The following is a 16,364-nucleotide window of genomic DNA, read 5'->3' on the forward strand; positions in this document are numbered from 1 at the left end:
GTGCAGCAGTGTCGTTGTTCCACCACCGGTTCTCCTCCCAGTGCCTTGGGACTTGCTGAGGGAACACCACTTGCCAAGGAAGTGACTTTCCAGGTGTAAGGAAGCCAAGGATTGCTGCGTGCGGGAGAGGCCAGGATTTCCTTGCTCCTGATGCTGCCTGCCCCCTGCCAGCTCTGCCTGTACCAGGACTTCCCCAGGGCAAACTCGGTGCCAGAGAAAGAGCAGGGCTTCCTCTCTCGCCCCTGGAGCTCCCACCCCACGGCATGCTCATCTGTGAGGCAATGTGCTCCTGCCTGCCTGCTGCCTGCCTGCCTGCCCCGGCTGGGCTATCCAGGGTCTGGCAGCACCGGCGCCGGGTGCCGGAGGAGACAGAGCGGAGGGAGCCGGTCGCGCAGTTACCAGCTCCTGCAGGGAGATGCAGGCAGAGCCGGTGCACGCAGGCAGGCATGCAGGCAGGCGGGCTGGTTGCCTGCCTGCCTGCCTGTTGCTGGAGGGAGAGGCCACGCAGGGCGGCGGGCGCGTGGCCAGTGAGTTAGGGGGGCGAGGCCGGGGGCGGGCCTTCTTCCGTGACGTCATCTCTCCGCGCCCGCCCCCTATCCGTCGCGGCGGGGCCGGCCGCGTCTCCTCGGCGCCGCCATGTCCTTGTGGCTGGCCAAGCTCGGCCCGGCCGCGGCCGCCGCCGCTCGGGGCCGCCTGGGGAGCGCCGTCGTGCCGGCGGTGAGCGGGGCCGGGGAAGAGGGAGGTCCTTGCGCCCGGCCGCCGCTCCCCTGGCTGCAGCGGCCGCCCCTCAGCGCGGCCGGGCGGGCTCACCTTGGGGTGCCCGGGCCGCTCCGGCCTCCCCGCGGGGCTGGCGGCGGCGGCGGGGGCGGGGGGAGACGGGACTGGCCGGCCGCTTGCGCGGGCTGTGGTGGTAGCGCCCTCTCTCTGCCCGTTAGGAGCGGGGCTGGGCCTCCGAGCTGGCTCCTGTGCTCGGGGGGGGGCCGTGTGTCTGGAAGCGTTGGGAACGGCCCTGCGGCGGGGGAAGCGGGTGGGACATTGCCCATGGGCGAACGCAGGGGCTTCGGAGAGGAGGCGCGATTTAAGGTAGAGGCACAAGTAAATACCTGAGACCAGAGAGGGGTGACCCAGTGACCTTGTGAATGTGATCTCTGGAGGTGCAAGGAGAAGAATGTTAAATAAAGATAAAATCTCATGTGCGTAAGTGAGGTTGCTACATTGCTCAAAATAAGGCTTACTCAGCTTTTACCAAGGTTTCTGGGCGGCTTTGCTGAGCAGGGCTCAGTAAGGTACTGCCTTCAGCTTTACAGATCAGGTGGGTATTTCTTTCCACCTTTGTCCAGGAACTGTGTTGTGCAGAAACGAAGCTGTAACTCTCCTAAGGGAGTGGGAGAGGGTTTAATGTTAATCTCTGCCCAACAACAAATAGACAAAAATGCAGACAAAAGCCCTAGGATCTCCCTTGGGAATGCAGGGCACATTGTGTCTGTGGCCTTCAGGAAGTCTGGGAGGTTTCAGTCATTGTGTAGACGCAGAGCAGAGTTCTGGCAGAGCAGTCCTGATTCAAGCTTTAAGCACACTGAAAATTGTATCATGGTTTCTGTCTTCTCAGTCTTGCATTTCATAAACAGCTTTTCAGCCTAAATACTACTTCAGTTGCTGAGCTGAAATGGCAGTGCTAACTTTACTGTATGAAAATTCCTTGTATTAGATGTGTGAGTGTGTATCCCTCTGTGTGTGCAGAAGGTCTGAAAAAGCTGTGCTTTGAGCATGCCTAGTTCAGCTAAGAAAACTAAAATATGCTAGTTCTGTTGTTGTGTTTTTTTTCAGGCAAGAATTCATATCAGCTCCAAGCAGAATTTGCAGTATGGTTGGCTGGCTTATATGTTGGGAGACAGAGCTACAAAAAAGTTCACTGAATACAGCAAAATCTTCACAGTGGAGGGGAACTTATCTTCTGGGAAGGGCAAGCTTGCACAACAAATAGCAGAAAAACTAGGTACATCTTATTTTCCCTATTTCTGTAATAGTTTGTAAATTTGACAGTGTGATTGTCATTCTTGTGTAAAGAAAGTTAGCTCACCAAACCAGCAATTCTTGACTAGGAAATTACTAGTTGGGCATTGCAACAGTTAATGTGGAGGGCTTATAGGTAAGGGGAGAATAAAATGTTGGTGAGGTTTGAAATGAGGATGGGACGCTTGCCAGATCTGCGGGATACTTGTGTAAGTATGATTTGTTGTGAATGAAATTTTAATTCTAACGAAGTCAGGTTGCTCACTGAGCTCCTAGCTCCGGTGGAGTCACTGAGCACTTTGAGAATTAGGATTTTCTGCATGGGTGTATGCAGAGCCTCAAGGTGATTAGAGGACTGGTTGCAAAAAGATTCTGCTTAGAATGACAGCTCAGCTGCCACTGGGGAGGTGAAAAGTGGCGATACTTCAAATTAGGATTTGTGTGCCCTCTGTGATGTGATTGACGAAAGAATTTTGTGCTGTTTTCAAGTGCTGTTTAAAGTTAATCTACATATATCTAAATGAGCTGAATAGACGTTTACTGTAAATGAACAGAACTTATTATTTTGATTGGTGGTCGGTTGTGGGTTTCTTTTTTGTCAGGAATGAAATATTTCCCAGAAGCAGACATCCATTACCTAGACAGAATCACGGGAGATGGAACATTGCTGCATGAGAAATTTAATGGTTTCTGTAACCTAGAGAGATTTTACAATGATCCGAAATGCCCTGATGGACACTCTTATCGACTACAAGCTTGGCTGTTTGGTAACCGTGTTTTACAGTACGCTGATGCGTTGGAGCATTTGCTGACCACAGGTTAGATTTCACAGTAAATAAATTTCACTTCTAAATTAACTTATGAGTCTAAGTTGTGAGTAAGCTGTTTTGAAGTGCTTTGCTAGTATGTGCATTTTTAAATGAAGGGCTGTTATTTTGTTAAGCTTTTTATATTTTTCCCCCTTAGTGAGTACAGGTTAACAGTCCATTTATAAAAATACCCTGCATATTTTGTTAGAACAGTATCTTGTATCATTTCTAGTGAAGGAAATATGTACCAGTTACCAATTTCATTAGTTTTAATTTGGCAACCCCTGATGATTATTTTCAAAAAGACATTTTAAACATAGCAAGAGAGCTGTGAGTTGTACAGCCTTTTTAAAACTCTCCTTAGACTTAGTTCCTGATGGTGTCTTCTGTTCAGGCTTTTTGATTATATTAAATACTGTTTTTGTGGTGGTATTGTTATAATTTGAGTGTCTTCTGGTGAGAAAACATTTCCTGTACTAACTCTGATTTACCTGTTGCTTGTGCTTTAGTAAGCGTTTTCCAAAAAAAAAAAGAAAAGATGTGAATGCCAGAATGTATCAGACACAAATGTGAACGTACTCCTCAAATATAGTAGTACTTAGCTACTGTAGTGATAGGCACAGTAGGAGAGTATATGTATGGGTGAGACAGGCATGTTCAGCATACATATCCAGTATGTTTGTGTGAGCCAGAAACTTGCTCTTTTGTTTTATTTAAAATTATTAGAAAAACATTCAGAAAATTGACCATATGAGCAGTGCTGTCGTTAATTTTAAATGTTGCTGCCAGCAGCCTCTTTGGGCCTTGCTGACTGGAACCTACCTTCAATTGCAGGACAAGGTGTGGTGATGGAGCGCTCTCCCTACAGCGACTTCGTATTTCTGGATGCAATGTTTAAACAAGGCTATATCCACAAGCGATGTAAGTTACTTGCATGCAAAAGGAAGTTATTTTGCCATAATCTCAGCCAGAAGTGTGGTATTTCAGTTTTTAAAAAAGAAACAAAAAAGCCTGCTTGGAAGGTGGACTCCTTCAAATATGCAGAGTTGTTCATAAGATGCTTAGCACCTTGCTGTTCCGTGGATCAAGGACCAACCTCAAGCCATGAGACTTCCAGTTTTAATTCAAGGCTTTGGTTCTACTTATATGTTAAAGAACATATATTCTGTGTATTGCTTACTGGTATCCTGTCTGCCAGAGACTCATGTAGTTCCGTGGAAATGTGGGTGAGCATGCTGATGAAAACTAGAGGTCCTTCGGGCAGACCGTGATCTTGCAACAATAGGTGGGAAGTAAATAATGGGTCAACAGTGTTTGGCCTACTTGCCTTAAATGACCAGCTCCCTTTTGAATCTCAAAGAACACAAATGTTGCTCTTGTCTTCAGGAAGGGCAAGGAGGAGGATGCAGGAAGCTACAGGCCAGTCAGCCTCAGCTTGATCTGCAGGAAGGTGATGGAGCAAATCCTCCTGGAAGCCATTTCCAAATATATGGAGGATGTGAAGGTGATGGAGAATAGTCATCATAGTTTTATGAAAAGGAAATCATACTTAAACACCTGATAGTCAGCTCCTCATAGAAGGCTAGCTCACTGGATGAGTGGAGAGCAATGGATATTGTTTACCTTAAGCAAAGCTTTCAGGGCTGTCTCTCATAACCTCCTCATTGACAAACTGATGAAGTATGGATTAGATATGTGGGTAGTAGATTGAAAAGTGGCTGAACTGCTGGGCTCAGAGGGTTGTGATCAGCAATGCAAAGGCCAGCTGGAGGCCAATAACTAGTGGTGTATCCCAGGGGAGGATACTGGGGCCAAACCGGATTTAAACTGGATGACAGAGTGCAGCCTCAGTAGATTTGCAGGTGATGCAAAATTGGGAGGGGAAGGATTGACACACCATATATTTTTGATGCTATTCAGAGGAACCTGGGCAGGCTGGAGAAACGCTTGGATGGTAACCTCATGAAGTTCAACAAAAGGGAATGCAAAGTGCTGCACCTGGGAGGACATAACTGCAGGCACTCGTATATGCTGGGAGACAACTGCCTAGAAAGTTTTGCAGAGGAGGACCTGGGGGTCCTTACGGAAACCAAGTTGTATGTGAGCCAGCAATGTGCCCTTGTGGCAAAGGATGCCACCAGCATCCCGGGTGCTGCATGAAGAAGAGCGTTGGCAGCAGGTCAAGGAAGGAGATCACCAAATCTGAAGTATTGTGCCTGTTGAAGAAAGATAGTAACTTACTGGAGTGAGTCTAGCAAAGGGCCATGAAGGTCACTTAGAAACTAGAGCATCCAATGTATGAGGAGAGGCTGAGAGAGCTGGGATTTTTTTGGCCCGGAGAAGAGAAGGCTCAGGGGGATGTGCATAAATACCTGATGGTATTTATATACATAAAATACTTGATGGGGAGGAGTATTGGCTAGAACCAGTCTTTTCTCAGTGGCACCTAGCGAGAGGACAAGAGGCAAAGGGCACCAGTTGAAATACATGAAGTTCCATTTACAAGAAAAAAACATTTTCTACTCTGAAGGTAGTCAAACCCTGGAGCAGGTTGCCTGGAGAGGCTGTGGGATCTCTATCCTGGAGATACTCGGAACACTGTGGGACATAGTCCTGAGCCACCTACTCTAGTTGACCCTGCTCTGAGCAGAATGATTGAACCAGATGCTCTGTGAATGTTCCTTCCAACCTGAGTGATTCTGTGGTTTGGGGTTATGGGCACTGAACTCCTGAGCAGCGCGGTGTTACTGTGCTGGTGCCTTGTGAGCAGACGCATGGAGTCTCCATCCCTTGGCTAGGAATGGAGCAGTTACGTGACATACGTAGGAGACCAGCCACAGCCAAAACATGCAAACTTACAGCTGAATCAAAGTTTGAAAGTCTGTAGAAAATAACTATAAAGCCCAGTCATCAGCTGACCCCTTAGTAAATTGCTATTGAAATTCTTGTTTCTGCCTGTTCTTAGCAAATCTGGCATTTTGGCTACTCCTGAGGTGAAGATAATTGTTTCCCTGACTGCCTCATGTTTCTGCTGTCTTGTTTGATTTGGCTTAGATTTAGGAGGTGTATATTTGTTTTTTAACACCTGCTGTAAGTTGTAACTTCTTGATGAATGACCTTGAGAGCTGGTTATAATGAACTGTGTATCTTACTGCTCTGTGTTGGTGAGGCAAAGCAAGCCCGGCAACCTGCAATTTATATTTAATATAAAATTCCAACAGCAAGTAATGGGTTCTACTGAAATCCTTAAACAGCAAACATCTTCATTAGAGATACTGATGACTGCTGCTTACTGTGGTGCCAAGCGCAGTGGGCTTTATGTTTTTCACAAACTGTTTGAATTTGAAAGCCTGGTACTACGTTTCTAGCTAAGCCAGTGAGCCTTACTGAGGAAAGCTTGCACTTGAGCTAGGTTTAATGGAGCCTGTGCTATTCGTGTCACTTAAATTTGAATAGATGCTTCCCCTGAACCTGTGTGTCTTCCTAATCACCAACTATTACCCCAAAAATGCTTTAGGTTATTGATGTGGTAGAAGAACACAGTTGCACAGACCCAACCAACTCCTCTCAGATAAGTTTTTCTGTATAGGAAGGTGAGGTCCTCCAGTCCTGTCCTCTGAAGTGGAGTCTGTTTGTCATGTTTTTGGAGAGAAGATCTGCTGTTCCTTGCATAGAGCAGAGAGCTATTGAGTTAACAGTAGTGCAGAGTATGCCTCCAGTACAGGTGAAGAGGGACACTGCTGGGTTGGTGGCCTCTTAAAATATTTGTTTTACCTCAGCATGACTTTGTGTATGCATGGGAGGACAGGGCGAATGCCTGCCTGGTCCTGGGGTTTCCCCCCATGGTGAGAAATAGAGGACTTCTTGCAAAGTCTTCTTGAAGCATGTGACACTCTTCCATTACCACCTTTGACACACTATCATCTTTGTGGTACGTTGGGGCCATTTCTTTTGTGTATGAGGCTGTGGCAGAAGGCAGCCCCAGCCAGTGGTCACCTCAGGTGACCTGAGCACCGCAATCTCTCTCTGATGTTTTGAGAGGCCATCTCTAAATGATGGAGGAAAAACCTAGGTTTCTCTAAACTTAAGTCAGAAATAAATCCCCTCTTTGATATAACTGATGTTAGATTATTATATCTCAGTGCATGTAGCTTCTTAGTTTAATTGTGTTTTACTTTCTGTGTCTGGAAGACTGTTTATTTTAAAAACTTTGTGAATCCTATTTGAGGAAAAGCCTACCCTAAACTTGCTGTATCAGCCAAGAAGAGGAGACTACCAATACAAGGGTGGGGGATGTGATTTATTTGCAAATAGAATGTGTTTAGCAAATGCAGGAAAAAACACTCAAGAAATGATTGCAGATGCATTACCTAATAGGTTATAATTTTAATGCTGTTCCTATTGCACTTGTCCTCATTTGCAACATGTGTATGTGTTTAGCTGGTCTTCCTTTAGGTCTCCAGTGTATTTGGTTTTGGTTTTTATACAGGTCTTGATCACTACAAGGAGATCAAAGAGATCAGCATTTGTGAATTCCTGCCACCTCACTTGGTCATCTATATAGATATGCCCGTCCCAGAGGTGCAGAAGAGGATTCAAGAGAAAGGCGAGGTAATTTTATCTCTTGCCACTATTACTGCCTGTTAAAGTCTATTGTAATTGTGCCCTTATGCATGAGTCCTGTGGGGTTTGCTGTGGAATTCTGATTCTGAAAAGCTTCTCATCCTCTTAGGTGTAAGAACTGTGTGCTGGTGACGACTGTGTGGGTATTCTGGTATGCTTGCTCTAGAAAAAGCAAAAATCAACTTTGACTGCATCAATATGCTGTCATTTCTGTAATGAGAAGCTCTGTGAAAATCATCTGCCCTTAAAAAACAGCCTTTGTAGCCGCTGTTTCAGGAGTTGTGTCCAGGTAATATGCTTCTTGCAGTACACTCCAAGGTTACCCGTGCTTCCTGAGTGCTGAAAGCCCCAACTGGCTGTCCCCTTCTCCAGCTTCCCCAGTTGACTGCTGTTTCAGACTTGTGTTGATGTTAATGTGTGGGTCACTTGTGATCACAAGTTCAGTTAACTTTCTGAGATTAAGAAAATTACTGCTTGGCGCTTCTGTGTTAACACAGCGAAACCACCAATTTTAAACTTAAAACGAATTTTTTATAGGTATTGCATGAGATATAAAATCCAGGGTGCTTTCTGCCTAATCTAATATAAAGTTGATAAGAAATACAGTTGCTTCTTGCCACTAGTGCAACTTCAGTCTAGTCTGAGGTCATGATATGTGACTCTTACCTATTGTTGATCTTTGACAATTGTGGGTCATTCTCACTTTTGCTCTCAAAACCATTTGAGGGTGGCATAATTTCTCTCCAAGATGCCTTTTTTTTTTTTTTTAAGTCATGGTATTGGATGGAGACTACTGTTAAAAAGCAAAAAAACCAAACCTTAGTTCTGTAGCATTGTCTTCGAATTACCTCTCTCATTAAATCAGCATATTGGATTACTGGGTTATTGAAATAGTCTTGGATCAGAAAAGCTGTAGGGTACTTTTGTATAATGACTAATCTAAATACGGTTTTTGGTTTGGGTTTTTTTCTTCTCCCTTCTGTGGTATTTGGACATGTGCTTATAACTCTTCTCAGATGTGTTATGAGGATTAAATGATGTTTACCTTGTACCTTGTTCAAAGGCTAAGGGAAATTGAGTCAAGTGAAGTATTTAACTGTGGAAAGCCTGATAGATTCAAATAAAACTTTGATTTATTACTAAAAAATTCTCAGGTCTCTTAAATGCTTCTCTCAAAGCATGTGTGCGTATGTTAGTGTGCTAGGGTGAGCTAGTAGCATTTCGTTTTGCAGTTTCCTGCTCATTTAAGAGGGAGGCTGACGATTGCCAAAGGGAAGTGACTTCAGAGCCATAAATGGAAGGCTGCCCTTGCTGCTTTGTGATCTGCGGGGCCCAAGTTGCTTAGTCTGCTGGTCGAATGCTCTCCCTTTCTGCCCTCCAGCAGTTTAGGCCATGACTGAACATCCTTCTGTGTTTAATGAACAAGACACTTTTGTATAGGAAAACCATAGCTTTTTTGTTGTAGCAACTTCAGTGACAGAATTAGAAGCTTCTTAATGCATCGTGGGAACCCGTGAGTTCTTTGCCTTTGTGAGCATAAAGGTCGGTGGCATTTTTGAGACCTTCTGGCATAAACTGCTGGTGTAACTTGTAACTTCCCTGGGGCAGTGGCACTGCTGAACACTAGTGCTTGTTTGGGGATAGTATTTTTGGGAATTCTGCCTTCTTGACAGATGGAGTGTTTCATTGGTATTCAGCATGCTGCTGTTGCAGGGCACTGGAAAAAGAAAAGCCCTCCAGTGGGCCGACAAGCAGAGACACAGATCCTTCCAACATAATGGGCATCTTGGATGAACATTTCAAGCAGGAAATGTAATTTAATTTTAGGATTGAACTGAAGGAACACATGGTAGAGTAGAGAAATTCCTGGCATTTTGCAAATGTGGCATTAGAGTACGCCATGCGAACGATGAACTGTTTAACAGCAGGTATGATATCCATGAAATTTAAAAGAAAGATTTTGGAGTGGATGGTTGGCCATGCACTTGTCTGAAACTCTGGAAATGGATGCACGTTGGTCCTCTTGTTGAAAAGTCAGACTCAGACAGTCTTCTATTTTCTGGATTATTACATATAACTTCCTTGAATGTGCAGGTAGCTAGGATTGATCAGTCCTTGGAAAGCTGATCTTTTTGAGGCTGTTGATGTATGGTTCTCTTAAGTTATGTGAACTCAGGGAAAATGAGGTGATTCCTGTAACAAACTGAAATAAGTTGGAAGAAAGTTTTTCACTTTTACATTCTGCTGTTTAACCTGCCTTTCCCTTTCTAGATTCACTAGCCTATCAGAAGAATCTTACTCACACTCATTAAGGCTGTGGACATAATAATACAGGGCAAAGCAGTGATTAATGTAGACTGACTTATTCCTTAGGGTACTCTAGATATTTAATGCCATGTAAAGAAATTCTAATCACTCCAAATTCTTGAAACTTTCATTAATGTGCATGTGGTTCACTTGGATGTCTGACTGCTAGGAGTGAGCTCGTGGCAGATGGTGTTACATCACCTTCTGCTTAGGCTGGAATCTGTGCTGGTGGGAAAAGACAGAAAACTCATTTCACAACATTGTTTTCTGTTTGCTTTCAGCCATATGAGAAAAAGGTGTCTCCTTTGTATCTCCAGAGCATTGAGGATGCTTACAAGAAAACCTTCTTACCAGAGATCAGGTTAGCAAACCAAAATGTTTTGTCTGTTAGGTCTTTGAGTAAAATGTGTGCAAATCCTAAAATCTCTGCCAATATAAGCAAATAAAGTCATATCATGTGAGAAATCCTCCTTGTGCTATGTGGTACAATATTATGTCCTAATGATGGGGTATTGCATCCATGGTGTAACAGCTATGTATACTTGTGTAGTTACCTCTGGCATCTGAGAAGCCTGATGCCAGTGTTAAAATACTGGAAGATTAAGAATGAAGTCTTTTTAAGTGTGAGCTTTATAAAGCAATGTTTTTTGATTCTTAACAGATTCAGAGTGGGTGAAGTGTTGTACAATAGTAAATTCATTGGATTTCATTAATTGACCTACCTAATATGTTGCAAAGCTAATGAGCCTTGATCTGCAGTATGTTTTTTCATCCTTCTGTCTTGGGGCATTGCAACTTCACTGTCATGGATTCAGATATAGGGAAGTATAAACTTTTTCATAGTTAAAAGAGCACTTCAGGAGTGAAGCCAAGAATCTGGTCTGTTTGCTCTGCAAAAACAAGTTCTGTCTCCCTTTCTGACTATTCGGTATCTGGTTGGCATCAACACTTTTGCTTCTCTTTCTGTTAGCTTGCAACAGTGGTTGGAGTGCTTTCTTGGAGTGATGTCCAGAATGCCATAGCTATAGCTGTGTGTTTGTGTTTGTGTGACCTGAGGAGAGTGTGATGCAATATAAGCTTTTTTTCAGGCCTTTTTGGAGAGTTTGGAATTTTTCTCTCCTAAAAACTCCTTTCAGTTGTCATAGCTTTGGCTAGTTTCTTGATAGTGGTGTGGAGGGAGAGGAGAAAGGCTTTCAGGTAAGGGACTGATCCTTTGTCTAGTTCCGTTTCTCTACCTCATGAGGCATACACATGGTAGCCTTCCACATTTGAAAAGGATTTGATGGACTTGTTGGTACTGGTAAATAAAGACTGCACTGCTACCTGCTCTGAGAGACTGAAGGTGCTCTTCTCTGGGCTCCCCTGGCTTTCTCTAGCTGGGAAGCAAGAATGTGTACACTGTAAACTTGAGATGAGACTATTATAGTTTGCCAGCTATCCCAGCTCTTGCAAAAGAGTTCTATCAAAAATCAAGTTGTCCTAAAAATCTAAAAGCACATGAACGTAAGCAGTCTTGGTCCCTCATAAACAAATAGCTTTCTGGAAGGGAAACTCTTAAAGGTCACAGAGCCAGGCCTACTTTACATCAAAATGATCTGTAATCGTGCAAGGTTTGGTGCGTACATGAAGCTGATTATTGAGTTACATTTAAGTCAAAGATGATCTTCAGGTATGTTGTAGCCTGCTTGTTTCCTCTTGCTTTCTTGCTCCATCTCCCAGCGTAAACCAGTGTAATTGCGCTGTCAGCAACTGAACTGAATAACTTCATATTGAGCTTGTCATTCATAGAGGGGAGAAGTTGTTGGTGCGATGTATGGGTCAACTGCCTCCCAGTGCATCCCCCACAGGTTAGCAGCCAGCACACAGCTCTCGGAAGGAAACGGGGGCTAAGGATGGAGAGGGAGGGTGGGAAGCCTTGGGACTGTCATCCCCCTGAGGGCAGAATTGTTTTGAATTTACTAATGAGGAGAAAAATGCTGCTTGTTCTTTGGATCAAATCGAGCCCCAGAAATACACCGTGGTGTTTAGTGAGGCTAAATCCTAGACTAGCTGGTCCTGCTGTGATTTCAACTCTTTCCCCTTTCTCTGTACATGGTCAGTACACTTGTTAAGCAAACACCCTCCGGTTGGCAACCTCATCAGCCGATGGGCTTACAATAGCTTGTCAGATCAATCTTTGTGCTCAGGTCTGAAGAAGGATGTCTCTGTCCCCTTGATGTGGGAGAGTTGTGAATGCGTGAAACTTCAGCTTTGTGCATCTCTGGACCTCACTGATGGTTTGTATATTGGATAACTATACAGAAGCTTTGACTGTCTTTAACTGTTTGCTGGCTTGCAGACTGATGCAGTGAACCATATTTATGCCTGGCTGTTAGTCTCTAGGCAGACTAAGAAATATTTGATTCCCTAGCTCTTGAGGATGGCCAAAATCTTGTTCAGACAGGCTAAAAAGAGACTGTTGAACAAATTCCTGCATATTTCCCATGTTCAAGCTTATGTTTGCTTGTTCTCTTGCTTTTCTGGACACGCAGCAGGAAAATAGTCTAGTTTGTTACTTAGCAAAATCCCTGTTATCTTGTTCCATTTAATTTGAGCAACTTGATGCTGCTTGAAGTGGTGTGTTTTACAGTGAATATTTGGCTATCTTAAAATTGGTGCTTCATTTCTAGTCTGACATGTTTATGAATGTCTTTTAATGTTTCTTTTGATAGTGATTTGTGAGCCTGGTGCTGTGGCAGGTGATTTTGAACAGGCAGCTTTTGTTTTTAGTTTGATTTTTCTTTTCCTGGACCAAAGCCGTAAGATTCTCTTTCACATCCAATACTGCTTCCACTGAGTAGCTGTTTTCTTTTAATGAAAGCCTTAATAATCAGCACAGTATCAAGTGATTTGATCTGCATTGTTAATGCAATTGCCAGTGTAAGACTCTGGTGAAGTCTGACCTCTCTGTTTGATTACCAACAGTTGATATTGAAGATGTGAGTATGTGTGCTATGCTGTCACCGCAGCTCCCTTAGAAAGGAGACCATTTATTTTCTTTCTGTGACTGAAGAGCTGTGTCAGGCTTTATGCTTTGTTCTCAAGTTGAGAACTAACTGTAAGTAGTTCCCCTACTAGGAGCACCAGTTGAATGGCTGACTGTAAGAGCTTGTGAGTTAGCAAGAATAAAAGGCATTTTATTAATGAACTTTTTTACCAGAGCTCATTTGACTGACCAGTGTTAATGCAGACCAGGAGCTAGTTTGGACTGCTGCAGTTATAAGTTATTTTCATAATATGAATACTTAGAGCAACAACGTTTAGATTGCCAGCCTTAATCCTGATTAAACTTGGAAGCAGTTGTGTTAAGTGAAAAGTCTGTAAATTCTTCCCAGTGCTCTTCAGGTTTGCTGTGTGTTGTTTGATATGTACTGGGGCCAGTGGTGTTCAATATCTTCATCAATGACACAGCGGGATCGAGTGCAACCTCAGCAAGTTTGCAGGTGACACCAACCTGAGTGGTGCAGCTGACACGCCTGAGGGACGGGATGCCATCCAGAGGGACCTGGACAAGCTGGGGAAATGGGCTTGTGTGAACCTCATGAGGTTCCACAAGGACAAGTGCAGGGTCCTGCGCCTGGGTCAGGGCAATCCCCGGTATCAGTACAGGCTGGGGGATGAAGGGATTGAGAGCAGCCCTGAGGAGAAGGACTTGGGGGTACTGATAGACAAAAAGCTGGACATGAGCCGGCAACGTGCTATCACAGCCCGGAAGGCCAACCGTATCCTGGGCTGCATCAAAAGAAGCATGGCCAACAGGTCGAGGGAGGTGATTCTGCCCCTCTACTCTGCTCTGGTGAGACCCCACCTGGAGTACTGTGTTCACCTCTGGGGTCCTCAGCAAAGGAAGGACATGGACCTGTTGAAGCAGGTCCAGAGGAGGGCCACAAAAATGATCAGAGGGATGGAACACCTCTCCTGTGAGGAAAGGCTGAAAGAGCTGGGGTTGTTCAGCCTGGAGAAGAGAAGGCTGCAGGGAGACCTTATTGTGGCCTTTCAATACTTAAATGGGGCTTCTAAGAAAGATGAGGATGGACTTTTTAGCAGGGCCAATAGAGATAGGACAAGGGGTAATGGCTTTAAACTAAAAGAGGGTAGATTCAGACTAGGTATAAGGAAGAAATTTTTTACGATGAGGGTGGTGGAACACTGGAACGGGTTGCCCAGAGAGGTGGTAGATGCCCCATCCTTGGCAACATTCAAGGCCAGGCTGGATGGGGCTCTGAGCAACCCGATCTAGTTGTAGATGTCCCTGCCCATTGCAGGAGGGATGGACTAGATGACCTTTAAAAGTCCCTTCCATCCCAAAGCATTCTATGATTCTATATACCGTGCACATTGGGCTTCCATTTTATTTTCTCTGACATTTTTGTTAGCTAAAGCAAAGGTCTTCCAGGGCAGCTGGAGCAGGTTTGGGAACAACTGTTACTGAGGATGGCTGTGTGCATGTAGTAGTGAAACGTGTTCATATAGGAGCTCCTATTGTGGAACTGCTCTGCAAGTGACTTTTCTATGAAGGCTGCTGTATGAAGAGGAAGACAATCTTGTAACCAAGAAGCTATTACCTGATTTTCTACTTACAGAGCCTGCTGCTTCATTGTATTGGTTCAGTTAGCTCAATCTTAGTAAATAATGATGAATGAATGTATTCTCTTAAAAATCACCCACAAGTATTAATATACTTGTTACAAAATGGAAGCTCTATAGAAGTTTTGGGTTAGGCTGCTTGAAAATTTCACTTGGCTCCAAATAGATTGGGCAATTGTAATTGGGCAAGGGTCCACATTAGTGAAATGGAAACAAATTCATAGGTGGGATTTTTTTTTTTTAACTGAAACTTTGTAGCTACCACAGGCTATTTGCCCCTTAAAAACATCTTTTCCACCAGGGAAGAAGCAACTTATAAGTCTAATGAGAATTGTATTGCAAGAACTCTGTAAGCATTCTAAAAAATTGTAATGACTCTGGTTCTGTGTTTGTGCCTTTTAACTTCATTTCTGCTTCATTTTGGAGCAGGGGGGAGAGGATGGGTAGAGCAGTTGTATCAGGGGAATTCAGTTTTTTTCTTTTTACAGTGAGACCAGTGAAGTTCTGCAGTACACAGCAACTGAGGCAGAGGACGTGGAGAAGGTAAGAATTTGTTGCATATATGGATTTTTTTTTTTTTTAACTTCAAGATTGAAATGTAAAGAGAACTTGTTGTCCTAGATGACAAACTTAGTTAACTTAATGCATTTAGTGTTTGTTGCTATGGCAAAGATCTGGGCTGGGTCTGTACTAGAATATTTCGGTGAGCGAGTGTCATTTTGTCAGAGTGGAAATCCTACCCCTCATCCTTTTGCCAAGGTACCTGGCTATCTGAGCAAGCAAAGCCCCCTATAGACCACATGATCATCACTAATAATTTTTACAGTGTCTTTTGTCTGATGTAACTTATGGTGGGTGTTTCCAGACTTGGTTTGTTTTTCCAAGCAAATGCTGTGAGGGAGGTGGAAGCAACATTTCCTGAGTCTCTGCTGAGCTGTGCAGTGTTTGGCTGTTCAGTCAGCATTCCTGTTTGAAGTGGCTGATGGGATGGGCAAGGGTCTACATAGCTCAGTTTGGGAACTAGTGGCACTAACCAAGAAGTAAGTCACCCCCAGCATTCAGCTGAGACTTTGTCTACCAGTATAAGGTCTGTCCCTGTTGGCTTTTGCTGTTGTACAGGTTCCTATGTGATAAAATAGCTGTTGTTTTCTAAAAGCTAGTCATTTGGATATAGCAAACAGGTGGATAACCAGAGCTGTTATAAGCATTGTCACCCTGGGTTATTCATCTGTATCAGCTAGCATGTGGTATCTAAACTGCAGTTTTTTCTCCAAATGGTTTTGCCAGACACATTAGCCCTGGACCAAGCCAGATAAATTGCCTTTTCATTGCTAGAAATAAATCTGTTATTATGTGACAGGATTAACATGAAATTACTGCTTCCTCCTATTCCACAGTGTTATTTTTTGGAGTAGGTGTAATATATTTGCCTTATTTCAGCAAACATTCTTGCTCATTCAGGGTTACTAGTGGGATAACAGAAGCCTTTTGCTTCCCCACTGTTAACTTTTCTCTGTAGCTGCTGTCCCCAGCTGAGAAGAGCAACGAGGTTTTTATAATTCTGGACAGGTTTGTAGTGGGCCTATTTCAGTTCTAGGGATGAAAGTTACATGGTGAATCCCTCAAAGCTCACTTGAATTCTGTAGTATCAATAAGGATCCCAGCTGCACTAAAAATATCTTTTCAGATATGTTTTGCTGATTTTAATGTCTTCATCTTCTGTGTTTCTTGTTTTGAAAGATCTGATAAACCTATTCTAGAGTCCACTTAATGCTCTCCTTTTCTCTGTTAGAGGGGAAATGAAATACGAGGCTGGTTATATTGCTTTTTGCTTTAGGAAATAGGTCCAGACCTTTGCACAGCAGTATGTTATTAATTCTTAAATCAGCTGGGAAGAGGGAAGTGGCAGGGTGATTACCCTGAGATGGAAAATTTACTGGTTTGGGAAGGGGAGAAGTTTGGGAAAGTGTAACAGGCTTTCCCACA

At 43.8% G+C, this 16,364-nt stretch overlaps 1 protein-coding gene across 1 annotated transcript in view; it reads left to right on the plus strand.

The window, feature by feature from the left end:
- The first annotated feature begins 579 nt into the window (after nt 1-579).
- The window catches only part of NDUFA10 (NADH:ubiquinone oxidoreductase subunit A10), a 44,736-nt gene continuing 28,951 nt past the window's right edge, over nt 580-16,364 (plus strand). Inside the window, exons 1-7 of the mRNA XM_087731343.1 lie at nt 580-717; nt 1,828-1,996; nt 2,616-2,831; nt 3,657-3,743; nt 7,312-7,433; nt 10,034-10,113; nt 14,867-14,921. Coding sequence (XP_087587469.1) covers nt 637-717; nt 1,828-1,996; nt 2,616-2,831; nt 3,657-3,743; nt 7,312-7,433; nt 10,034-10,113; nt 14,867-14,921 — 810 coding nt within the window. The 5' untranslated portion in view covers nt 580-636. The remainder of the gene's footprint in view (nt 718-1,827; nt 1,997-2,615; nt 2,832-3,656; nt 3,744-7,311; nt 7,434-10,033; nt 10,114-14,866; nt 14,922-16,364) is intronic.

The sequence above is a fragment of the Nipponia nippon genome, unplaced genomic scaffold (assembly GCF_047370975.1).
Source record: "Nipponia nippon isolate SJK-2023a ecotype South Korea unplaced genomic scaffold, ASM4737097v1 scaffold_5, whole genome shotgun sequence".
NCBI lineage: Eukaryota > Metazoa > Chordata > Aves > Pelecaniformes > Threskiornithidae > Nipponia > Nipponia nippon.